The 26,973-nt window shown below is 45.5% G+C and overlaps 1 protein-coding gene and 1 long non-coding RNA gene across 2 annotated transcripts in view; one reads left to right on the forward strand and one right to left on the reverse strand.

The window, feature by feature from the left end:
• SCG3 (secretogranin III) overlaps positions 1-26,973 on the forward strand; it is a 49,235-nt gene that overhangs the window by 15,725 nt on the left and 6,537 nt on the right. The window contains exons 9-10 of the mRNA XM_080980462.1: positions 16,688-16,765; positions 18,886-19,011. Of these exons, the coding sequence (XP_080836588.1) occupies positions 16,688-16,765; positions 18,886-19,011 (204 nt within the window). The remainder of the gene's footprint in view (positions 1-16,687; positions 16,766-18,885; positions 19,012-26,973) is intronic.
• Positions 1,972-25,307, reverse strand: LOC308462754. The gene is made up of 2 exons (XR_013979314.1): positions 25,043-25,307; positions 1,972-2,423 (listed from the first exon to the last, which is right to left on the reverse strand). It is a non-coding gene; the product is annotated as an uncharacterized lncRNA (long non-coding RNA).

A 26,973-nucleotide genomic window follows, 5' to 3' on the forward strand; every position in this document is an offset into this window, starting at 1 on the left:
TACATGAACAGAAGCATATCAATCCTTCAAAATCCGCACTACTTCATATTTTGTGATGCAGTTCTTCATCCAGAAAATGTGTACCAAAAAATGCAGCCTATTGTATGCAAAAATGTGTGTTTGAGTCAAAACTGTATACTAAGATGTGTATATGAGGAGAAGCTGATACCAAAATACTGACAAGTTTTCATGAGGATTTAAAAAAACTGAATTTATGACCAGAAAAAATGAGAAACGGAAAGAAACTGGAACGGACACGCATTTTTCTGATGCTCTACAACAACAGAGCATTTCTTGACTGCAAGGTTTCCAATAGGAAACCTATATTTCAGATCTTCTTTTCCTGTTGTTACTCACTACATGTACAGTGGTACCTCGGGTTACAGACGCTTCAGGTTACAGACGCTTCAGGTTGCAGACTGCGCTAACCCAGAAATATTACCTCAGGTTAAGAGCTTTGCTTCAGGATGAGAACAGAAATTGCATGGCAGCAGCGCAGTGGCAGCAGGAGGCCCCATTAGCTAAAGTGGTGCTTCAAGTTAAGAACAGTTTCAGGTTAGGAACAGACCTCCTGAATGAATTAAGTTCTTAACCCGAGGTACCACTGTATAAAGTGAGCTACTATCTCCAGTTCTTGGTGAATAGGACCTTGAAGTATTATGACATTTCCCTGTGATCAGTTTTAGTTCCCATTCAGTAGTAGCCCTTGAAGCCCATGGTCATCAGAACTGCTTCTGATCGCTTGTGTTTTCCAAACCCAACAGTTTGCCCTTGATGGGATCTAGATGGATTTGGAAACAAAGTGTTGGCCAGGGCTGGAAGTACACACTAAAAAGCATTCTGTGAGGCAGCCTGGTGGAGAGGCAGTACCGCATGGTGGGGAGGGGGTGGAATGAAATTCCTGCTGTTGCTGAATATACGGCAACGTTTCCACACACTTCAGTGGGTTTATTGGATTGCAACCCTTTTGGCAACTCAGAATGTTTGGGTGGGTAGCAACAGTGGCGAAGCTGCATGCTCCAGAACGGGGGGCGGAGAGCAGGCAGGGCGTGACTGGCGCATGTCCCAGGTGTGTGGCGTGCTCCTGGGGGTGTGGCACATCTCCTGCGGGGGTGTGGCATGCGTCCCGGGGGCGTGGCGTGTATCCTGGAGGCGTGGTGCACTGGCCACAGAGGCATGGCATCCAGTGTGGTGGGGGGTGTGCAACGCATGTCCGGGGGGGAGGCCGCAATGGTAACCCCCTCCCCGATGGTGCCGGGGGCGGTGCGCTCCCCCCGCCCGCCCCCCGTTCCTCTGCCAGTGGGTGAAAAGCCACTTTGCAAGTACCCAGCAGATTCCAAACATCTGAACAGATACCCTGACGCGTGATGCATCAGGGAGAAACAGTAGCATGATGTGATGTTAGATGGCTTCCTCCAAATGGTAAAAAAAAATTGCAAGGGTTTAGACTGCAGTCTCGTGGGAGGAAGTTTCCTTGAAATCAACAAGAGTTGATTCTGAGCAGACATGGATTCTGAGCAGACTAAACCTCATCTTTTTGTACCATTCCTGTTCCTTGCCTTTCTTAGCCGTTCAGCTGCTTTGACAGTGTATGTCACCTCTTTGGCTACAGTAAGATCCAACCAATCAGGGATCACACAGCCAGCATCATGCGGCCAATCAATTTGGCCATCGTGGAGCCAAATCAGAGTGACGGCCATGTTTTGTGCTCTCGCTTGAAGTACACAAACATCTCCCCCAGTCTTTCACAGGCCTCCTAAACTATCGATGAAAGGGGAAGGTGTGCGTTTTGCAGGAGCAAAGTTTTCAGCCCATGTTACTGTGAACTAGATGACTGGTGGTGGAATGTGTGAACCAAGTCCATTGAGAAGTACCATGTTGGAGGCTATGTGAGAGTTGTGTCTGTTGCTTGACCTGCAGTATACCGTTCTCATATACAAGTCATTCCTAACTGTTAGAGTAGTCGGGTGATTATGATGATTCCTTTTATAAATTGCATTCCACACAAGTGTCCCAAGGCAATGCACAAGAGGAAGGTTAAAAACAACACAAATAACAGCAAAGAAAACAGAACAACAGCAGAAAATACAATACAATATAGACACACATGGCTGAGAACATGTCGCCCAGCTGGAAAGCTTGTTGAAATTTAAATGTCTTGGCAGGAATGCTATTCCACAGAACAGGTGTATCTATGTCAAAAGTCCTGCTCTGAGTGTGGAGTGGACTTCTGATATCTTGGGAACTTGCAAAAGAAGCTCTCTCTCCCAGTAACAAATTGGCAGCCAGTGCAAATCCCACAAGGGATGTTGGTGGTAGTTTGTCCCAACAGGCAACCAGACACAAGCCTCCAGACCAGGGGTCAGCAACCTTTTCCAGCCGTTGGTCGGTCCACCATCCCTCAGACAATGTGGTAGACCGGACTATATGTTGGAAAAAAATATATGAATGAATTCCTATGCCCCACAAATAGCCCAGAGATGCATTTTAAATAAAAGCACACATTCTACTCATGTAAAAACATGCTGATTCCCGGACTGTCCACGGGCCGGATTGAGAAGATGATTGGGCCGGATCCGGCCCATGGGCCTTAGGTTGCCTACCTCTGCTTCAGACCAACCTCAAGGGTAGCCCCACAAAGAGCACATTTCAGTAATCAAACCCATGAGGCTACCAGCACATGGAGAAGTGTGGTCAGCTATCTCCATCCAGGAATGGACATGGCTGCCTTAGCAACCGTAACTGGTAAAAGGCTCTCTTAGCACCAAGGACACCTGTGCCTCCAGGAGCATCCCCAAACCGCGCATGATGAACATGCATGTGTGAGCCAGCCCCAAGAAAAACCTAGCCACAGCTGTGGCTCCGCTCTGCTCTGCTAGTTTGTGATGCTCAGGGCATTGTTGTTTGCTATCGAAGCAGTCAACTGTGGTGGAAGGAAAACACTCTCTCAAACGCTTCAAGTTGTTTCCCCTCTGGGCTATTTTTAGCAGCGCAGTTGAAAAGTGACTCTATTTTTTACCTTCAAAACGCTGATCTGATATTCTTCTCAAGAGGCTTAAGAAACCATGAGAATATGAGCTTGGCATAGCAGGGGGGGGGGGAGCAAAGTGCTTTGTTGCCAGAGCTGCTGTGATTTGTGAAAAGGTCTGAGGTGTGTGTTTCCTTGGGAGCATGGACTGCTGGGCAGAGAACTTTTGCTGTGGGGGTAAAGGGAAGCCCCACACAATACCTAGAGAATAATGTTGAAGAAGCACTGGCTTGAAAACTAAACCACAAAAAGTGGATTATTTGCCAAAATCCATATTGGAGCAGGATTAACAGCCAGGGGAATCACTCATACAGTATATGCATTTTTTGATACAGTGGTACCTCGGGTTACATACGCTTCAGGTTACATACGCTTCAGGTTACAGACTCCGCTAACCCAGAAATAGTACCTCGGGTTAAGAACTTTGCTTCAGGATGAGAACAGAAATCGCACGGCAGCAGCAGGAAGCCCCATTAGCTAAAGTGGTGCTTCAGGTTAAGAACAGTTTCAGGTTAAGAACGGACCTCCAGAACGAATTAAGTACATAACCAGAGATACCACTGTACTGGAAAATACCATAGAGGGTGATGCAAGTCTGAGATCACTTCCCTTTTCTGCTATACTAAGGTGGCTGTCGTGGGCCATATTCCCCAGTTGGAGGTTGGGTGAACTAGGCCAGGAGTCCTGGAACGTGAGAAATCTGTCGGGAAAGGCGATGACCTCAGTGCTGGGAATCACTTGGGATAAGGAGTGATGGAGGTCACTAGAGGTGGCAGCTGCTTATGGCTCCACCAAAGATCAGGATTAGCAAACACTGACTGAGAGCAGCTCCCCAGGGCTCCAGGAAGATGTCTCTCCTAGTCCTAACTGAAGATGCCAGGAATCAAACTTAGGGCCTTCTTCATGAATTGCAGATGCTCTACCACTAAGCTACAGTCCTTTCCTTATTTCTATTATTATTATTATTATTATTATTATTATTATTATTATTAGTACACCACCTTCTTCCATAAATCCCAGGGCAGTTCACAACATGAAATGACAATATAAAAACCACAAAATACATAATAAAAATAAGAACAGCTGCAAACCAATAATTCCCCCCTCCCACAACACATTTAAAAGGGCATCAGATGTCAATAAGCCAAGGACCTGGTGGAAGAATGTTTTGCATGCATAATGAAGGTCATTCATGATACATTCCAGCCATTCACATGAGGCCAATAAACAGTAGGCAAGGCTATTGACATCAAGCCACGTTCCAATCATGGGCAATGACCCAGTAAGTCTGTAAGGTTAGATCTGGGTATTTCCAAAGCAAACTAGATTCTCGGGGCTTAGAATTATTGGGGGCACTAGAGGTTGACAGGATGCCCCATTCGGTTAAGGGTCAGCCTGCTGAGAATCAGTACCTTCATCTTGGTTCTCTGCTGACAGACAGACAGACATGTCAGAGACAATGCTCTTCTCTTTCAGGGGCAGCTTTGTAATCAGCATGGATCTTTGCTGCTGCCTCCTACAAGGGGTTCCGAGTATCACCCATCACTTATTATTGATTAGGGACAAGGACAAATCAACATAGGTACCACCCCTTTTACCTCTTATGAGATTATATGTACAGAATCTGCAGTAAACAACAACCATAGCTCAGTAGTAGCAGCAGCAGCAACCAGCAATATCTATGAAGTTAAACAAGACTATCTGGTTTTAGAACAGGCGCATTAAAACACCCCCTCTCCACGTTTAGGCTGAAGCTATGAACCTGAATTATGCATTAAAGGCAATAAATCATTTAGTAGACCATATCACATGCTTCTCGAGCTCCTTGCTTGACAATCTGCAGAGACAGTTGCGTTGAAAAGCACATCTCGGTAGCAGCTGGTCTGGGATTTGAAGGCCCAGCATTATGTCATCCTTGCAAGATCTCTCTCCAGGGAGAACAGTCTTCAAGCATCATTCAGGGGATGAATTAGGTCTCACTACGAGCCGCGCAGGACTTAGCCTGCAAATCCAAGGCTCACTGAAAGGATACTGAGGCTATATATGCAGTTGTATTCTTCTGAATCTGAAACCTATGCTGACCTTTTAGTTCCAGAATCACATTCTGTTCCCCTGAGCCATGTTCTCTTAAGTGCTAGCATCCATGTGCAAAAGCAGGCACATCAATATCAAATAGGCCTAGGATTAGAATAAGAATGTTGTATAGTAATATGGATTTAAGCCAATAAGAAAAGAGATGAAGGTAATTAATTGAAGGAGTTAATTGTATTAGAAAGAGGATCTTGGAGAACTGTTACAAAGGTGTCACAATGAAATTCAGTTAGGGGGGTTTGAGGAAGTCAGATAACAAAGAAAGTTAATTTGGGTTTTAGAAGTAATGTGTTTTATTTTTATTTTATTTTTCTTTTAGTATTGTAATGTGCGTCATTTTGTGTCTTTTATAGGTTATATTTGTTATAAATGTGGAAAATCAATTAAAAAAAATGGGGGGAAACAAAAGCAGGCACATCAGCCTTGTGTGCGCACAAATTTATAAGGTGTCATGACTGCCCATCACAGTCTGTGCTTTCTGTAAGGTTCTGTTTCTCTGTTGCCCAATCCGTCAGTAGCCTTCCAAGTGAGAATCCAGTTTCATTCAATGGGTGTCTACTAACTTATTTAGTGACAAGGAGAAAGCCAAGCCAACCATGTTCTGGGGTTGCTGGTATTTTTTAAGAATACCAGTGCAGGCAGAAAACTAGATGTGGATAAAAACAGGGGCGTGGGTTAAGGCCATGTGCTATGTATTGGGAAATCTCCACCTGTGTTCTGAGTACGTGGTGCACTTTGGGCCACGGTCTCTCAGTTTCAGCCCTCCCCCAACTGACCCCCGCTCACACAGCAGTTGTAAGGATGTTGCATTCGTGAAATGCTTTGAGCGTGTGTATATTGAAGGTAAATTTTACTATGATGTTTATTATTTAAAAAAAGAGTTTGGATTTGATATCCCGCTTTATCACTACCCTAAGGAGTCTCAAAGCGGCTAACATTCTCCTTTCCCTTCCTCCCCCACAACAAACACTCTGTGAGGTGAGTGGGGCTGAGAGACTTCAAAGAAGTATGACTGGCCCAAGGTCACCCAGCAGCTGCATGTGGAGGAGAGGGGAAGCGAACCCGGTTCCCCAGATTACGAGACTACCGCTCTTAACCACTACACCACACTGGCTCTCTATTAAGCTTTCCCACAGCAATGACTGGCAATGGCACTGCATGCTGCACACCCTGTTTGCTTCTGCAGCAGAAGACGATTCTGAGAATAGGGCATTCACTATCCATGGTAGATCACTCCCAAGCCCTATACCCAATGGCTCCTGTTTTGAGCCTTGAAGACACTTCGTTGTTGAAGCCACATTCCCTTATAGGAGATATGATAGCCATCTTCAAGTATCTAAAGGGCTGTCGCTTGGAGGATGGAGCAAGCTTGTTTTCTCCTGCTCCGGACGGTAGGGCTCAAACCAATGGCTTCAAATGACAAGAATGGAGATTTCGACTAAACATCAGGAAGAACTTTCTGACAATAAGAGATGTTCGACAGTGGAAAAACTTGTGGGAAGTGTCAGGAGCTCAAGTAGGACCCGGGCAGAGACACATGCCCAACTGGCATGTTCTCTCCCTCCTGGTCGTTTGTTCAGGAACTTCAAAAACTTTCTTCAGCCCAAACATCACAGCGACCGATGCCAACAGACATCGGCACACTTAGGGATCCGCAGAGTCTTCGCAGCTTGCGTGACAGACCTCAGCAACTCAGCATTTTGGCTAATCTACTTTATTTACATATAAACACACACGGAGCACTGCAACATGGCTCCCTCTCTCTATAGCATCAGACAGCAAAGAGAAAGAACAAAGGACAATAATCCCACTTCACAGAACACAGTAACACAAACATCCTGTCTCTGTCACTTCCGACTCTGTGGAGTCAAAACATACACCGTCATGTGATAGACAAAAATCCCATGACTGCAATCATGAAGCAGGAATTCTAACAGGAAGTGCCATTAAAGATAAAATAACCAAGCATGTAGAAGAACAAGCCTTGCTGAAGCAGAGCCAGCATGGCTTCTGCAAGGACAAGTCTCGTCTCATGAACCTTTCAAAGTCTGTCGAGAGTGTCAACAGCATAAAGAGCAAGATGATCTGGTTGACATAATGTAGTGTTTTCTATGAGGAAAGGGTGCAGCATTTGAGACTTCTTAGTCTAGAGAAAAAGCAAGTAATAAGTGGAATGGTCTCCTCTAGAGGTGGTAACCCTCTAGGAGGTTTTTAAGCAGAGGTTGGGTGGCCATCTCTCATGGATGCTTTAGCTCAGTTTCCAGCACTGCCAGGGGTTGGACTAGAGGACCCTTGGGGTCGCTTCCAACTCAACAATTCTACAACTCTATCATGTCTCCATCTACATCCCAACTCCCCCTACTTCGCTGAGCCACTGGCTGTTGCACTGCCTTCCTTAGTCACCAGAATCACACCTTCCTCCTTCGCCCATGACTCAGCAAGCCCATTCCCTGGCCATCTTGCAACTGAGAATTGTTTTGAGTAGTTGTGGACATGTCCAGATGTCACCATATGCCTCTCCTCCCCCCATGTTTTCCTCTACTTTGCCAAGATGGGGAAGCCCCACCTTCTGCAGAGGAGTCAAGGATGTATAGCATATGGCGAGGCATTGAGCTGTTCTCTCCTAACAGCTAAATCATGAATTCATGTGAGCAAGAATTTCTGTATTCGCTGACTTTATCACTGAGAAGATCAGTGGTCCTGAGAGATTACCGGCTGTCACATGTGCTTCCAGCTAAGGATGTGGGAGATTCTCTTCTGTTTGCATTGGAAGGCAAACTTAGCAAATCCGCATTTTATGAAACAAGACATAAACTGAAATATAGCCAAAATTTGAAATTCTCAGAGTTCTCTGAATTTTGTAATGCATTGTCCAAAAATGTGTTTACTGGGGTGAAGTGTGCATATAAATACATATACAGTTGTACCTCAGCTCCCGAAAGCCTTGGGAGTCAAACATTTCGGCTCCTAAACAAACGAAAACCGGAAGCGAGTGTTCTAGTTTTTTAACGTTGTTTTGGGAGCCGAACGTCCGACAGGACTTCCACGGCTTCCGATTGGCTGCAGGAGCTTCCTGCAGCCAATCAGAAGCCGCCTTTTGGAAGTTGAATGTTTCGGAAGTCGAACGGACGTCCGGAACAGATTCTGTTCGACTTACAAGGTATTACCGAAAAGGGGAAATTGCTTTGCAAAAATTGTGTAGCTTAAGGGAAATTGCATATAAATAGGTAATAATTTATTTCTGTAGGTGAAGCCGTTACAAAGCAACGTACATAAAAACAAAGTAAAATACATTATACTGTTGGGGGGGGAATATTAAAACTATTTTTGGCATTCTGCCCACAAAAAAATATTTGCTCCACTGAAGACTATAACTTAGCATTCCCACAGACATTTCTCCTTAAAATTGCTGCTCTAAACACAATATATAAGCCAATCCCATACAGATTGTGTTATGATGATGATGATGACGAAGATCTTTGTCACAAATATTTAAATATTTGTGTTCTAGTGCAAAAACATTTCCATAGGGGGAGTGGGTGGGAAATGTCAGGTCTTTTCTCCGAAGAATGACTGAATGCCACAGACGCTTTGATGCATATTGCTTCCAAGATATACTGACAAGTGAACAAGTGTGCGCTGACAAAGTGCCTCTCAGGCATATGTTGATTTTGCAAAGAATATCTGCCTTTTCGGGAAATGCAAGGAGAGCTCTGGAAATGTATGGAGAGGAGCAATGGCAGTGTAAAGCAAAAGATCTGCTTTGCAGCTCACTGTTTGGACAAATGACAAATGACAAATGATTTACCGTACCTGAAAGTCCTCCCCTTTCCCTATGGACCGTGTCAGATGTTAAGATCAGCAAGGCGGCCCTCTTGGCCAGGGGTCAGCAACCTTTTCCAGCTGTGGGACGGTCCACTGTCCATTGTGGGGGGGCTGGACTATATTTTTTTGGGGGGGGTGAAATTAATGAATTCCTATGCCCCACAAACAACCCAGAGATGCTTTTTAAATAAAAGCAGACATTCTACTCATGTAGAAGAGTTTGGATTTGATATCCCGCTTTATCACTACCCAAAGGAGTCTCAAAGTGGCTAACATTCTCCTTTCCCTTCCTCCCCCACAACAAACACTCTGCAAGGTGAGTGGGGCTGAGAGACTTCAAAGAAGTGTGACTGGCCCAAGGTCACCCAGCAGCTGCATGTGGAGGAGCAGAGACGTGAACCCGGTTCCCCAGATTATGAGTCTACCACTCTTAACCACTACACCACACTGGCTGTAAAAACACCAGGCAGGCCCTACAAATAACCCAGAGATGCATTTTAAATAAAAGCACACATTCTACTCATGTAAAAACACACTCATTCCCGGACCATCCGCCAGCCAGATTGAGAAGGCGATTGGGCCGCATCCGGCCCCCGGGCCTTAGGTTGCCTACCTCTGCTCTTGGCAGTTCCACCACCCTCAGACGTTTGGGGTGTGTGACCCAGAAGAAGGAATTCTCTGGCAATCCCTAAATTGTGGACTTCCCTTCCCACAGAGGTGTGTTTGGCACCTTCGTTGTCTTCTTCTTTGGCGATCCCTTGTAGCCAAGTAAGATTGTCTTCCATGAACACGGTTTTAACAGTGAGTCTGTAAGTGACTGTGGAGGTCAATTCTGGATCCACATGTCCTTCCACAGTGGAGACATAGGTTTCCGGGTGGGAGTTGATCATGGTGAGGGTTTGCCAAGCGTGCCTTCCTCTTAGCACGTGTCTCCCTTTCGTCCTGAGTTCGAGCGTCTTCAAAGCCCAAGACACCTTTGGTAAAGGCTGTTCTCCAATTGGAGCACTCGCAGGCCAGTGTTTCCCAGTTGTCGGTGTTTATACTACTTTTTTTTAAAAAAAATAATATTTATTGATAATTTCAAAATTACAAGAAAAAGAGAAAATAAAAAACAACACTACAATACAAAAAAAAGAAAACAATAAAAAAGAGAGAAAAGCACAAAATACGACAATACAGCAAAAGAAAGTAAAAGTAAAAGTAAAAGTAAAAAAAGGGAAAAGGGAAAAAAAGGAAAAAAAACACAAATCCCAAATTGCATATCCATAATTTCCATTTGCTTGTTTCATTGACCTCCTCACACCTCCGTTTTTGTGTTCTAGTTTAGTAATTATTTCAGCAAATTCTTTCCATCTTTCTCAATTTTTGTTATAAAATTGATCTTAACAATTTAACCTATTAATTAACTCGACAAATCCTTACCATCTTTCCCCATATTCTGTTATTCAGATTACCTTAATTTATTAAACCTTATCTTACCCCTAAGTACCTTACAACTTAAATCTTAGTTTTCAAATATACATAGCTCCTGATATCATTTCTGCTAGAGTCGTATAGTTTCATTCCCACATTTTCCCTAATATTCATTAGCTAATTCTAAAAAATAAAAGATTTCCATTATAAATTCTCTTCCAATCATCATCCAGCGTCTCTTCTTCCTGGTCTCGGGTCATGTCAGTCCTTACTGTCCATTCCATCTAGTCCATCAACCTGGAAGCCTTATGTCCGAGGCCCTTAAATCTCTTCCATGTCCCTTCTGCAATTCTTCTTCAACTTGTTTGTGCTTGCCTCTTTCCTTGTCTTTTGTTGGTCTCTGTTTTAGTTTCTTTCCTTTCTCATTGAGGAGTAGGTCTCTGGGGGATTCCAGCCCAAAATTGTCTCCATCACCCTTCATCCAGCTTGCCCATTCCCCACAGTCCCACTCCCCACAGTCCTCGATATAATCCAAAATGTATTTAAAATCAAATTTCAAAGTCTCTCCAAAGCTAGGAACCTCCTCATCTCCAGACTCCCCTTGGCCCACTCCAGCTTCAATCTTCAATAACAGTGGTTTATGCTCCTGTAGGGCCTCGGGTCTCTCCATTTGTACTATTTGAGGTGCAGCCGCATCCTCCTCCATTGTCATCTGCACTTGCCCAGTCAGTACAGATTGATAGGTTGGTTCTTGGATGATTTCTATATCAATGTTATTAACCACAACAGTCAAATCCATTTTCTCATTCATCAAGTCCATCTTCTCATGCATCTGTTCCAGCAAAGCATTTGTCATGCATAAAGCAAGCACCCAGTCTTTCTCCCAGCTCATCTTTGTTCAAGGTCAGAAAAGACTGTTCCCACAGTCTTAATCTCACAGATGTTGGGTCTCAAATATGCTGCAGCAACAATTTAACAAGCTCCCTCTAGAGGAGACAATCTACTTGTATCCATTTTTTTTTTAAGACAAAGGAAAGTTACTTTCATTTTTCAGATATTTCAGATTTTTTCAAGTATTTTGTTTCTTTAAAATGCAAAAGGCAACATTAGAATCAACTTGTTTCTCTTCATTAGCTATCTGTCATAGTGTTACGTTCACAGTCAATGAACCTCTCCAACAGTTTCTGTCTCTGACACCCCGTTCCCAGGTTAGAGATGGTGGAAACTTATCCTTCTTCACTCCCTCTCCTGCTGGGGTTAAACAGAGTCCCCACCCCCTTTTCTCCTCCTTCCAAGGGGGGTTTCAGTGGTTCTAAATGTAGGAAATTTAGTCTTTTTTAACAGCTTCCCGGCTTTAGCTTGCAAAATTTTTGCTTTAGTCTATATACAAAAAAGCGGAAGGCGGACTTCCTGTTTGCACCTTCCCGCTTCGATATCAAATTAAAACAATTTCTTGATCCAATTTTCCGTTTCTACTCACGGGTACTTATTTTAAGTCCAATTGTCCACAGGAAAAAGTCAGCGCTCTCTGGCAATGGCTGTGCGGCTTCACTCCGTGAAAGTAGCAGTCAGTTTGTAGCACCGCGCTTCTCACCCCACTTCGCTCCGGAGCCCCTAAATGGGATTCCCCGCGAGTAGGGGGGCGCTTCTGGTGCCCTGCCAAACCCCACGTTCCCAGGCTTCCTCTGCCTGGGATTTCTAGCGGGTCCCCACCTTCGCCACGGCGGGAAGACCCAATTTCCACGGAGCCCGTTCCTCCGGTCGGGGGAACTCCGCCATTCACCAATGGCGCTGACCCGGAAGTCCTATACTACATTTTTTAAGATTTGCCTTGAGAGAGTCTTTGAACCTCTTTTGTTGACCACCAGCATTACGCTTTCCATTTTTAAGTTCGGAATAGAGTAGTTGCTTTGGGAGACAATAATCAGGCATCTGCACAACATGACCAGTCCAATGAAGTTGATGTTGAAGAATCATTGCTTTGACACTGGTGATCTTTGCTTCTTCTAGTACACTGACATTAGTTTACCTGTCTTCCCAAGTGATGTGTAAAAATTTTCAGACTTCCCTTCCCACACTGGTGTGTTTTTGGCACCTTCATTGTACAGCTTTCCCTTTATACCAAGGATAAACCTCTTCACCCTGGTCTTTGACACTTGAGATACATATATTTTAGGACCTACTGTAGTGGTGATTGTAAACTATTTTCAATGCTGTATTTTGTATTGCTGTACCCTGTCCTCAGATCGTCTGGGAAAAGGCAGGTAATAAGTATAACAACAACAACAACAACAACAACAACAACAACAACAATTTAATTAATAACTCATCATTATGTCAGATGATGGCAGGTGGGTGCACCTCATCCCTTGTCAAAGTTGGCCCATGGGGTGCAGGATAGATAAAGACCTGACCCACAGGGTCAAAAATGTTCCTTACCCCAATTAATTTTCTCATATCAATGACTTCCATTCTTCTCTTTCCATGGTTCATTTTGCATATCATAAAAGGTAAAGGGACCCCCGACCATTAGGTCCAGTCGTGGCCAACTCTGGGGTTGCAGTGCTCATCTCACTTTATTGGCCAAGGGGGCCGGCGTACAGCTTCCGGGTCATGTGGCCAGAATGACTAAGCCGCTTCTGGCGAACCAGAGCAGCGCACGGAAACACTGTTTACCTTCCTGCCGGAGCGGTACCTATTTATCTACTTGCACTTTGATGTGCTTTTGAACTGCTAGGTTGGCAGGAGCAGGGACCGAGCAACGGGAGCTCACTCCGTCGCAGGGATTCGAACCGCCGACCTTCTGATCGGCAAGTCCTAGGCTCTGTGGTTTAACCTACAGCGCCACCCGCGTCCCATCTTTGCATATCATATTTTACAAAAACTAAACCATTCAGTATTCCATTACTGCATCCATCAAAACTTATTTACACTGTTGAATTTATCTTAATGCTGCCAATGTTTTCAGGTGTGCACAATTTCCCCCCATATATTCAATAAACATTTTCCAATCTTCTCTAAACATATGTTCCTCTTGTTCTCTTATTCTATATGTTAAGCCTGCAAGCTGCGCATATTCTGTCAGTTCAAGTTGCCATTCTTCTTTAGTTGGGAGTTTTCCATTTTGGGGCTAACAAAACATTGGATTCACTGGAGATCACTAGAAATCTGCAGAGCTGTCTCCAAGACAAACCAGGCTGTTTTATTTAAGTTGGAAGCTTTTTAAAAAGCAGTTCAGCTGCGGCAACGTTTCCCTTTCATTAACCCTATTAGAAATAGGTGTCCAGATGGGTGAAAGGTTGTCGCCTTGATGAGCTCAACTCCTTCCTCTGGTTTTTTTAAGGGTTGCCAAGGCAACCAGCCTAGCAATGACATCAGATCTCATTAAAGGCCCAAGTAGGACACCGAGTTGCTAAGCTACTGGCCTTGCTTATGACATTTCTCAGAATGACTCACCCCATTAGGATAACTCAAAGCAAATATTGTGCACACAGACCACAGCTGGTGGGCACTTAGAGTCTCGGCTGGAAACAGGGCCGGCTGGCGTTGCTTCTCTTCCCGTTCTCATTTGTTTGAGGTAGCAAGTCTTGCTTGACATCATTTAGTGCTTGAAAATCTTGTTCTGCATTTTGTTTGTGGGGAAACAGTTTTAGGGAAGTGACGCTGTGATCCTGCCAGGGACAAAGCTTAAATGGCCTCAACAGAAATTGCTTCTCGGCAGACAAAGTTGGGGTTGCATATAGTGAGAGAGAATGTGGCGACACCTTGCAAAAACTATTATTTTATGGCCTTGTAGAAGCTGCTTTGGTTTCTAGTCCTTGTGGATACAGAATTTGAAAATGTGATAATAAGGGGTCGTGTAATTTGAGCTGCTCGCAGTTTCTTGGTTTTACAATCTTCAGTTCATTCCTCCACCTTTCCACATCTGTTTGCAATTAAAAACAACAACTCGTCATGAAAATCAATCAGTGTAAATGTCGCCTGGTATCTATACATTTTTGTATGCAATTCTGCCTAATATTCACAGCTTTGCAAATCAACTTTCCCAAATATAATACATATTCTATGTTATTTTCAATAACACATCCACGTATATCCACATTTTCCCTTTATACAGTGGTACCTCGGGTTACATATGCTTCAGGTTACAGACGCTTCAGGTTACATATGCTTCAGGTTACAGATGCTTCAGGTTACAGATGCTTCAGGTTACAGACTCCGCTAACCCAGAAATAGTACCTCGGGTTAAGAACTTTGCTTCAGGATGAGAACAGAAATCGTGCTCCGGTGGCGCGGCGGCAGCAGGAGGCCCCATTAGCTGAAGTGGTGCTTCAGGTTAAGAACAGTTTCAGGTTAAGTACGGACCTCTGGAACGAATTAAGTACTTAACCTGAGGTACCACTGTATATGCATTCTATTACACATAACGTGGCTGGAGAAGTGATGCAAAATTTGCAGAACTGCAGATTTCAAAGGCTGGCTGTATTTCATTTCATGTACTGCTTCAGAAAGTGCAGAGTACGTAGGTTTCTAACCTGCTATATAATTTCCCCCCATATAAACTGACTCTTTTTTTCACAATTGAAGGCAACATTTTTAGAATAAGAATATTGTTAGCATGTCTGAAGGCCATAGTTTGCTGCCCCCCATATCATGTTCTGCTCATTGTGCAGAGGTAAAAGATCTCTCTTGTTCTCATTGCCAGGGTGGCGTACAAAGGGAGCACAATAGTTAGTGAGTGCAGAGGGTGCTATAATAGAACAAGGCTGAGGAATTTTTTGCCTCAGTGGGCCAAATCCTTATCAGGATTGACCTTGCAGGGCAAATTGACAGGTGAGCGGGGTCACGCACCTGTCAATTACTTGACATTGCAATGACATCAGGTGATTTGATTTCTTGAAGCCTTAAGCTGGGACTTCAAGGCACCTCCAGGCAGCAAGGCACTGCTAAAATGGTAGGGAGGACCTTTGTTTTAGCAGGCGTTTTGATGCAAATCTGTTTGTGATCAGGAAAGGGGTTGTGTTGAATCTGCTGAACTGAGCATGTTTTAACCCCTCTCATCAACTGATTAAAAGGTAAAGGGACCCCTGACCATTAGGTCCAGTCGTAACCGACTGGGGTTGCGGCGCTCATCTCGCTTTATTGGCCAAGGGAGCTGGCGTACAGCTTCCGGGTCATGTGGCCAGCAGGACTAAGCCGCTTCTGGCGAACCAGAGCAGCGCACGGAAATGCCGTTTACCTTCCCGCCAGAGTGGTACCTCTTTATCTACTTGTACTTTGACGTGCTTTCAAACTGCTAGGTTGGCAGGAGCAACGGGAGCTCACCCTGTCGCGGGGATTCAAACCGCCGACCTTCTGATCGGCAAGTCCTAGGCTCTGTGGTTTAACCCACAGCGCCACCCGCGTCCCTCATCAACTGATTAGCAAGGGGTTAAATCCTGGGGAGCTGGCTGCACATGTCAGCTCTTCGCAGGAAACTGGGGTGTGCAGTCAGCACAGAATTGAACACAAACTCGTCCATCAGCTGACATCACCCACTCTTCGAAATGATGTCACTTGATTGACAGGTGGGTGTGGTTTTGGAAAAATTGCCTCATAGGCCTCTGATAGGCCCAGAGTCTGAAGGTTCCCCACAGTCATAGAAGTCCCCATTCCCCATGCACCCCTTCTGAAATCATTTTCATTTCTCCTCTGGCTGCAGGCATAACTGCAGGCCATTGCTGCTGCTACATATTCCCTCTTCCTCAGTTAAAACGGAAGAATATTAAACTGGCCTTTTGTCGAATGCAGCAGGCAGGTCTATGAATAGATTTCATTTTTGGTTCTTGGTATTTTATACGCAGCATTATTTTATTTATTTTTTAATTTTATTTTCAAACATGCAAATAAATACATAGTTAACAAATACATACATTGACAACTTCTCTAAAAGTCGAATAATATAAAAGGTAGAAACCATACATCTCAACGTCTTTAAAAAGAAAGATAAGGGGGGGGGGCAAACAAAAAATAAAAAATAAAGACAAAACAATAACAAAAATAATAATTCAATATGTATCTTCTGTTAGATACTATTCAATGCGATTCAGTCCTAGAGTAGCATTTTTTGTATGTAATACCTTTCCATATGGATTGAATCTCCATGTGTATTTTAATTGTTGTGGACTTCCACCTACCTATTTTCATCCTATGTGCTTTTTAAACATCTGAAAACCTGTATTTTCCTCAATGCAAGGGAATAATTCATTACTTTGCAAACCCATCAAATCAAGCCTCATATAAGCCCGTTCTACTGCGCAGGGATGAATATCTTCTGCTTCTACTTTCTAGAAAACCTGGACGCAATGATAGCTCTACAGACAAGAAAGAAACTCGAAAAGCCCAGCACCAAAAACAAGCTGCCATCAGGTATTTATTTATTCTGATATTGCGTTGCTTTTATAGCTTTGTTCCCAGTAGATATAATCAACTGCTTATTGCACAGCTGTCCAATCGATTTAAATAATAAAAGCCTTCTGTCGTGAAAATCCTCTATTCCCTGGTGTAATTTGATTCCCATAATTTTCCAATTGCCTTAGTCTGGCTTCTTTGGCTTGGTTTTCTACCTGAGAGCTATCGCTCCCCAAAGCGCATAGCTGAGTAACAGAACACATGATCTGCTTGCAGAAGGTTCAGTGGCAGATCCTCAGGCAAGATGCTCCCAGTGGATCTTGGACACATCCACACCATAAATTTAAAGCAGTTTTTTGGTCACTTTTAACAGCCATGTCTCCCCACCAAAGAATCATAGGAACTGTAGTTTGATCAGGATGCTGAGAATTGTTAGGAAACCCCACTCACAGTTGTATGATTCCCAGCACACTTGACAACTACAGTTCCCAGGATTATTTATGGGGGGAGTAATGCCTATTTAGGGACGCGGGTGGCACTGTGGGTTAAACCACAGAGCTTAGGACTTGATGATCAGAAGGTCGGCGGTTCGAATCCCCGCGACAGGGTGAGCTCCCATTGCTCGGTCCCTGCTCCTGCCAACCTAGCAGTTCGAAAGCACGTCAAAGTGCAAGTAGATAAATAGGTACCACTCCGGCGGGAAGGTAAACGGCATTTCCGTACGCTGCTCTGGTTCACCAGAAGCGGTTTAGTCATGCTGGCCACATGACCCAGAAGCTGTACGCCGGCTTCCTCGGCCAATAAAGCGAGATGAGCGCCACAACCCCAGAGTTGGCCATGACTGGACCTAATGGTCAGGGGTCCCTTTACCTTTACCTTTTTAATGCCTATTTAAGAGGTATGAGAGCTCATTTCTGTGAATGGCCCCACCTTCTCATAGCTCACAATCCACAGAGTTGGCCTAACAGAGCAGGCAAGATGAGATGGGGCTGTTGATCATCCTCTTTGTTCCTGCCAGTACCCACTTGCTTAGCTGAAGATCCAGCCATAATCAGCAAGACAGGAGCAGCCAGGGCCAGGATACTCCAGGAGTTGGCAGTGGGTCTTCTGCTGGGGCATGGCTTTGGCAGGTGTCCATTGGTGCCAGCCCATTACTCCTGCCCCAAGGAGGTCCCAGGTTCAATCTTCAGTGAACAGGATCTCAGATGGAATTGCTGGCTAAGCATCGTTCAGAGATGGTGGAGAGCTACTGTCTCTCAAGAGCGTGGCTAGTGTTATTCTACCTGCCTTATAGCAGCTACAAACATTTTACTAGGGTAGAGACTTTGGTGCCATCGGAAGGCACAGGTTTGCCTCAAATTTGCACCTGCAAATCTATAGGTAGAGGTGCACATTTAGACATAATTTATGTACAGTGGTACCTCGGGTTACATACCCTTCAGGTTACATATGCTTCAGGTTACATAGGCTTCAGGTTACAGACTCCGCTAACCCAGAAATAGTGCTTCAGGTTAAGAACTTTGCTTCAGGATGTGAATAGAAATCACGCGGCGGCAGCGTGGCGGAAGCAGGAGGCCCCATTAGCTAAAGTGGTGCTTCAGGTTAAGAACAGTTTCAGGTAAGGACAGACCTCCGGAATGAATTAAGTACTTAACCCGAGGTACTACTGTAGTTTAAATAGAAACACAATCTGCCTCACCAAAGTGAAGGAGGCCAACAAGGTGGCTGCCATGTCTACTAAGACTGGGGACTGCTCAGTGTTGATGGGCAATTTCAGCTCCCACTCTCTGTGCTGAAGTTTCTTTATCTTTAAACAAGACTTGAAAAAGCCCTTTAAAGAGAGGGGTGTCCTCTGTGCAAGATTCTATTTATCTTGCACACAAGATAAAGTTAAAGCACCTTTAAAAGGCATGGCTTCCCCCAAAGAACCTGGGAACTCTAGCCATGTGCTTTGACTACGTTCTAAATGCACGGTGTGTACACAGCCCTAATGTACTCCTGGCAGAAAGAAGTCAGCCGAACGGCGCTTCCAATTCCACTCGGTGCGTAAGGGTGAGCTGGTGCGCTTTCAGGAAATGATGCGGTTGAGATGATACAGGGAAACCTTCTGCTTTCAACCCCCCCCCCCCCCCCCGCAGACAAGAGCACCGAAGAGGCCGACAGCACAAAAGCCGCAGCAGCGAAGATGGAAAAAGAATACGAAACGCTGAAGGATTCGACAAAAGCCGAAGAACAAAACACAGGAAATGACGAGGAGCCCAAAGGTAAGGAGAAGTTCCTGTCCTTGCTGCTGCCATTGTCAGATCCAGCCCCTGGGTTTTTCCCCAGCATGTGTCTTCAAAACCTTCTGTAATGAAATTATTGTTGTGGCTGGTTGCCAAAGACCATACGTGAAAAGAGCCCTGCATCCTCGTCTCTTAACAGTGGCCAATGAGATGCCTCTGGGAAGCCTAGAAGCAGAGCCTCAAGGTGCATCCCTACCAGTATAGAATCATAAAAGAATATAATTGTAGAATTGGAAGGGATCCCCCAGAGGCCATCTAGTCTAACCCCCTGCAATGCAGGAGTCACAGCTAAAGGATCCCTGACAGATGGCCATCCAAACTCTGTTTAAGAACCTCCAATGAAGAAGAGTTCACCAGCTTCCAAGGGAGTCCATTCTACAGTCGAACAACTCTTGCCATCAGAGAAGGTTCTTGCTAATGTTTAGTCTGAATCTCCATCGGTTTGGGCCCTACCTTCTGGACCAGCAGAAAACAAGCTGGTTCCATCATCCGTGTCACAGCCCTTCAGATATTTGAAGATGTCTATCATATCACCTCTCAGTCATCTCTTCTCCAGGCTTAGACATCCTCAACACTCTCAAGTGTTCCTCATAAGGCTTGCTTTCCAGACCATTTATCAGCTTGGTCACCCTCCTCTGCTTGTCAATATCCTTCTTAAACTGTGGCACCCAGAACTGGACATGGTACTCGAGGGTGGGGTCTGACCAAGGTAGAATAGAGTGGATGCGGGTGGCGCTGTGGGTTAAACCACAGAGCCTAGGACTTGCCGATCAGAAGGTCAGTGGTTCGAATCCCCACGACGGGGTGAGCTCCCGTTGCTCGGTCCCTGCTCCTGCCAACCTAGCCGTTCGAAAGCACATCAAAGTGCAAGTAGATAAATAGGTATCACTCTGGCAGGAAGGTAAACAGTGTTTCCGTGCACTGTTCTGGTTTGCCAGAAGCGGCTTAGTCATGCTGGCCACATGACCCGGAAGCTGTACACCGGCTCCCTCGGCCAATAAAGCGAGATGAGCGCCGCAACCCCAGAGTCGGTCACGACTGGACCTAATGGTCAGGGGTCCCTTTACCTTTTTTATTACTTCCCTTGATCTGTGCAAGATACTTCTGTTGATGCATCCTATAATTGCATGATCTTTTTTTGGCTGCTGCATCACACCTTTGACTCATGTTAAGCTTGTGGTCCAGTTGTGCACTTTGATCCTCCTCTGAATCTGAGCTCAAAGTCTTCCATGTCAAGGTGGGACTTTGCCTGGAGAACAGCAGTATCGACTGGTTCCAACCCCTTGCCTGTGGTTTCCATTTCTCAGGTCTGACTGGGCAGCTGTCAGTGCCCAAGCAACGACATGAGGCTGTTGCAATGAATAAATGGCCTCACATATAGTAACTGTGCTGAGTTCCTTGGAGAGCAGGTCACAAACGTGAACAATAAATCAGCCATAAGATTATCACATCAAATGATTGATTAATGCTTTTAGCCCTAAACAGAAGGAAACAGGAAAGCAATGTTGAGCCTCTGGTCTAAGCAACGCAGTATAACTGGGGTTGATATACTGAATTCGGAGCAATTAGCGTCCTTTATTTTTTCTTTCAGACTCGAATGCTACTTTTGCGACCTAAATTCAATACATTCAGTGCACCACTATAGCTAAAGATTTTCACCTAATTGCATCTATCCCTTTTTAAGAACGTAAAAATCATTAGTGAGCTCAATAGTCTGGGCCGGGCATATTGATCGGTCTGTAACATGAGAGGTGCTGTAAAAAACCAACGTCTGCAAGTCGATTTCCAGCGCATAATGCTGCCCCCTGAATGGCTCAGAACAAAGTGCCCATATGATGGATGAGGTGGAGGCTTTCAACATCCCTTCTCCACATCACCACTTGTGCAAAGTCGTATGTAGAGAATGGCTAAACAGAAACTTGGCAGTGATGTCTGATCTGCGATTTTGACAATGATACAATTTATTCCCTGCCCTCATACAAAAATAATGCTCCTCCATTTGCAGGTGTCAGGAGTGGGGGGGCAGTTTGACCAATCTCTTGGGAGGGGTGTATGCAAAAAATAATAATCAGCTTATAATTGCAACAGACCAGGGGTAGGCAGCCTAAGGCCCAGGGGCCGGATCTGGCTCAATCGCATTCTAAATCTGGCCCGCGGACAGTCTGAGAAACAGCATGTTTTTACATGAGTAGAATGTGTGCTTTTGTTTAAAATTTACCTCTGGGTTATTTGTGGGTCATAGGAATTCTTTCATATATTTTTTTCAAAATATGGTCTGGCCTACCACATGGTCTGAGGGATGGTGGACCGGACCACGGCTGACAAAGGTTGCTGACCCCTGCAACAGACCTTTGTTGCTGTGTTTCCCTTTCTACTCAGTTTTATAACCCTTGCCACAAAAAAGTAGCTGCATCCCTCTTGGTGGTGGCCAAAATTTCTCTCCCTCCCTTTATCCAGGAGACATTCTAGGACAGCTGTTCCCAACCTGGTGCCCTCCGAATGTTGTCGGACTCCAACTCCCATCAGACCCAGATAGCAGAGCCAATGGTCATAGAATCGTAGGGCTGGAAGGGACCATGAAGGTCATCTGGTTCAACCCCCTGCAATGCAGGAATCTTTGACCCAACTTAGGGCTCGAACCCACGACCCTGAGGTTAAGAGTCTGGTGCTCGATGGGAGCTGCCGTCAAGCAGTTAGAAGCAGTTTCCCTTTTGGTGCAGAACTGCTATGCAAATTTTGCAGCGAGTGACTCACTGTTGCTTGCAGAGAGTTAGAGGTGGCAGGGAGGTCATGGTGAAGAAGAGTTTGGAAGAGTTTGGATTTGATATGCCACTTTATCACTACCCTAAGGAGTCTCAAAGTGGCTAACATTCACCTTTCCCTTCCTCCCCCACAACAAACACTCTGTGAGGTGAGTGAGGCTGAGAGACTTCAGAGAAGTGTGACTAGCCCAAGGTCACCCAGCAGCTGCATGTGGAGGAGCAGGGAATCGAACCCGGTTCACCAGATTATGAGTCCACTGCTCTTAACCACTACACCACGCTGGCTCTCCCGTCAGAGCAAACTGGCATGCCTGCTGGCGAGTTTGCCATGTGCTGACCTGCCCACCAGCTTGCACCTTCCCTTCCCGCTCCCAGTAAACAAGGACGACTCATCTGCCACAAAGTTTGCATAACCTCTCCACCCCACTCAGCAAGTAGCTTCTGCCAATAATATCTGGAGGGTCTCGTGCTGAAAAAGTTTACTCTGGGATATTTGAGTGGGGGGATAACAGCTGCCATTCCCCCCTCCCCGAATGCCCCAGAACCACACTCCACCCAGGGCATTCTGGGGAAAGCATAGTGGCCATTCAGAAGACCTGTGCAACTCTCTGCCCTCAAAGCTTCAGTCACCAAATAACAGAGGCATTTGCGTGTTCAGACCCAGAAACCTCCCCCCTAAATAAATTCACACATGACTCAAATTTTGGCTTGGTTTTTGGCAGAATTTAGGCCACAACTTTACTGATTACAGAAAGTGATTGGTTGCATAGGCTCTGGTTCGACTAGCTCCCTGCCATGTAGGTAGCGCTGACCCAGGGTTCCAGCATAGGTCAGCCGAGGGTGAACACCTGGATAAGCGGAAAGCTGGGCACGGGCTAACTCCACCCCCCCAAATGTCACCCTGGACTCAGGCACGGGCACAACCCCCTCACAGGGGTTGACCAAACCATCGAGTCCCTGGATTCCTTTAACGGAATACCCTTCACATAGGGATGGTGAGAGCGTTCTCCCATCCCTGTCACCTGAACCAGAGCCTATCTGCAACCTTACAAGTTGTGATGATTTGCTACGCGGCAGGCGAAAACCCAAATGGCAATAGCCAATCAGCCAAGTGGGGGAAATCCCTGCTGTGCCCCTCTCCCAACAACAGACGACACACGGCGGCATAGCAAGGTCAAGCGCACAGCCCTAAATATAGGGAGAGGCGGGCAGATGTTCCGAATGCACACGCCGAAAGAGGAAGCTCTGGGTCACGTGCATGGGCATAAATAGGTCCCTCAAACCATTTGGACTGCACCCCATTGGCCAGATTGCACCCAGCTTTGAGGGACCTACCAATCGGGTGTTGTGGCTGACCAATCGTACTCACCCACAACACAGGGTGTCGGCTGTCCAGGTCTCACCGCAATACGTGCCCTCTTTAAGGGAGGACACGATTTGTGAATAACTGCTTTTCTTTCTTCCTTTCGAGTGACTGTCTTGTACGCCATGATCAGAATATTGTTAATTTGTTGAAACCATAGATTTATTTATTTTAAAAAATGCAAATTTCATGTATATATTCTACATACTAATTAAGCAAAGTTAACCAGAATACCATACATATTTCAAATGATTTGCTACAGGTTGAGACTAATTATATATATTCTGCTGCCAATTGGCTATGCATTTTAATAGCAGCAACCCAGGAATTAGCCTTTATTTCTGGAATAGCAGGTTTGACATCTGCTGGCGGAAAATTGACATAAAAACCAAAAGATCCTCCTGGGTGACATTGAAGCGGTAAATACATACTTTATTTAAAGCTAATTCACCACATATGTTCAACTCTACTCCCATTTAATTCACAACCCCTATTGAATTCACTGGACTTGCATGATAATAAATCAGAGGGAGTTGGGCTGTTGCATTCTTCACCATAGCCTGGTTTTCTATGCGAAACAAAAAAATATTATCCCACTGCTAGCGCTTAATTCACCTGTTCTTCAAATTACCGGCTCTTGAGGGAATGAGCCACACAGACCAAATGGGGCAAGATTTCATCTGTGAAGCTCCAGCAAAGTTAAGCGATCAGAATCCATTAAACTATTATATTCCACTAGAGACCACATTAGGTTATCTTTTGTCCTGGTTGCCCTGTAGACACAATGACTCACGGTGGTATAGAATTTTAAGCACTAATTTAAGTCACGGCTCCCACTATTCTTTCTCCCTTTTTTCTAGCGCCCTGTCTGTTGTCTGCTGCCTGACTCTTTCCTTCTCTCCTCTTCAACTTTGCATGCTATGGCTTCACTTTCTAAGCAGCTCCTGCTCCCATGTACATCTGTGCACTGCACTTGTGGAGAGCTGATAGAGGGGAGCAGATAGGGCTGTTATGCTCAGTGGGAAGAGCACTGTTGCACTGAGGTCCCACCTGCAGACTTCCTAGAGGCATCTGGTGGAAAGATGGGCTCCTAGCCTGATCTTGCAGGGCTCTTCTTCTGTTAAGGCTCTCTGTTGTTGTTGTTGTTGTTATTGTTGTTGTTGTTGCTGCTGCTGCTGCTGCTGCTGCTGCTACTACTAATCATAATTATTTTATTGTTTATATGCTGCCCATCTGACTGGGCTGCCCCAGCCGCTCTGGGCAGCTTCCAACAAAATATTAAAAATACAATAAAACATCAAACATTAAAAACTTCCCTAAACAGGGCTGCCTTCAGATGTCTTCTAAAAGTCAGATCGTTGTTTATTTCCTTGACATCTGATGGGAGGGCGTTCCGCAGGGTGGGCGCCACTACCGAGAAGGCCCTCTTCCTGGTTCTCTGTAACTTCACTTCTCACAATGAGGGAACCGCCAGAAGGCCCTCAGAGCTGGACCTCTGTGTCTGGGCTGAACGATGGGGGCGGAGACTGGGCTGAGGACATTTAGGGCTTTAACGGTCAGCATCAACACTTTGAATTGTGCTCAGAAACGTACCGGGAACCATCCTATTTGTGGGCGGTGAGATTGGTGGTGGGGGAGCATTCTCCTGAATATTTGGGATAGGAGGATGGTAATTCTGCTGCAATTTGGATGGTGACAAAAAAAGAAAACTCAGAAAACTAATCAGAAAACTCCCTGGGAAAATTGCTGGCTCACATTACACCCAACATGATACTTGCAATGGTCAAATAACCAAGGTCCTTGGTCCAAGGAGCATCTTTAAAAACTGGGCATGTGGTGGGGACATGAATCTTCAGGATGTCTCCCCTCTTTCCCATGACTTTACCTTCTGCGCATCCAGCGGCACATTGTGCCATCGGGGTAGAAAACTGAAGATGTCCAGAAAGTCAGTCAATCCACCTGAACAGCTTTCAAGACAAGAACAGAAGAAGTGATCTGAATGGCTGCTAACTGAACCAACTGGCTGGGCTTTCAACTGACCCAGGGATCCTTTCAAATAACTCACCTGGCCTCCTAGGAAACAAAACATTCCCCAGGATTCCACAGCTGGTTGTGAGGTCAGAGCCTGGCCAGGGACTGGAGCCAATGGGCTCTGGGCTCCAGGAACGCTCTCTCTGCCAGGCCCAGGGCACCACTGGGCAACTTCAGGCAGCTGCCAAACGTCTGACCCACCTTCTTTCCCTCAGAGAATCCCGGGCACTAAAGTTTACCTCTCACAGAGGTATTCCCAGCAACTGAACAAGAATAAGAATAGTTTACTTATACACCGCCCATCGGGCTGGGTTTCCCCAGCCACTCTGGGCAGCTCCCAACAGAATATTAAAACAGAATAAAACATCAAACATTAAAAACCTCCCTAAACAGGGCGTCCTTCAGATGCCTTCTAAAAGTCAGATAGTTGCTTATTTCCTTGACATCTGATGGGAGGGTGCTGCACAGGCCAGGCGCCACCACCAAGAAGGTCCTCTGCCTGGTTTCTTGTAACCTCACTTCTCACAGTCAGGGAACCATCAGAAGGCCCTCGAAGGTGGACCTCAGAGTCTGGGTAGAACGATGGGGTTGGAGACGCTCCTTCAGGTATACTGGGCTGAGGCTATATAGTGCTTTTAAGGTCAGCACCAACACTTTGAATTGTGCTCAGAAACGTTCCATGAGCCAGTGCAGATCCTTCAAGACCGGCGTTATATGGTCCCTGCAGCCACTCCCAGTCTTGCAGCCACATTCTGGATTAGCTATAGTTTCCAAGTCACCTTCAAAGGTAGCCCACGCACATCACATTGCATTAGTCCAAGCAGGAGATAACCAGAGCATGCACCACTCTGGCAAGACAGTCCGTGGGCAGGTAGGGTCTCAGCCTGCGTACCAGGTGGAGCTGGTAGACAGCTGCCCGGGACACAGAATTGACCTGCGCCTCCATGGACAGCTATGAGCCCAGAATGACTCCCAAGCTGCGCACCTGGTCCTTCACGGGCACAGTTACCCCATTCACAAAGGCTGTGTTCTCTCTGCCTCCACTCCTGGAGGGAGTATGCCTCTGAATGCTGGGGATCATGAGTTGAAGCACATGGTTGCATTGAGGTCCTGCTTGGGGGCTTTTCATAGACATCTGGTTGGCCATGTGAGCAGAATGCTGGAGTAGATGGGTCCTTGGTCTGCCCCAGCAGGGCCTTTCTTGTGTTCTTATGCTCTTAGTGATGACATTGGTCCAACCAAAAGGCCATGGTACAGCCAGAGGCAGATGGGCAAATGAGGAGGCCCTGGGTGGACTGTGGCACTGAGACCCATCTCAGTGTTGCTCCCCAACCCACGCTGCAAGCTTAAGACCAGTGTTTGGAACTGACTGGTTTGGTTTAATAAATTCACCAAATTAGTTCAAAATTCTCTGAACTATCCCCGAAAGTAGTTCCTATTCTTGCTGAGCGATAGGAGTGTGAATTAGTTCATTTTAGGGGTAGAACTTAGAATGAGTTCATCTTCCAGTTCATTTTCTTCTATGTGTGTGTGGGGGGGTATTTGTTTTGTTTTATTATTGAGACTCTTTAGACCTTTAAGCTTAAAATCATAATTTGGGGGAGGATAAATTAAATTATATAATTTACATTCCACTTTGTGTGTGTTTTGACGTTTTCTTAGTCTATATTGCGCAGCAGCTTGTAACATTCTGAATGCTGAATTGGGGGGGGGGGGGCATGCCAAGGATTATGTGGGTAAATTTGAACTGACTGTGAAACAAACTAGTTCTTTTCGTAAAGGAGC

This window comes from Podarcis pityusensis (assembly GCF_964106645.2).
Source record: "Podarcis pityusensis genome assembly, chromosome: 14".
In the NCBI taxonomy this organism is placed as follows: Eukaryota; Metazoa; Chordata; class Lepidosauria; order Squamata; family Lacertidae; genus Podarcis; species Podarcis pityusensis.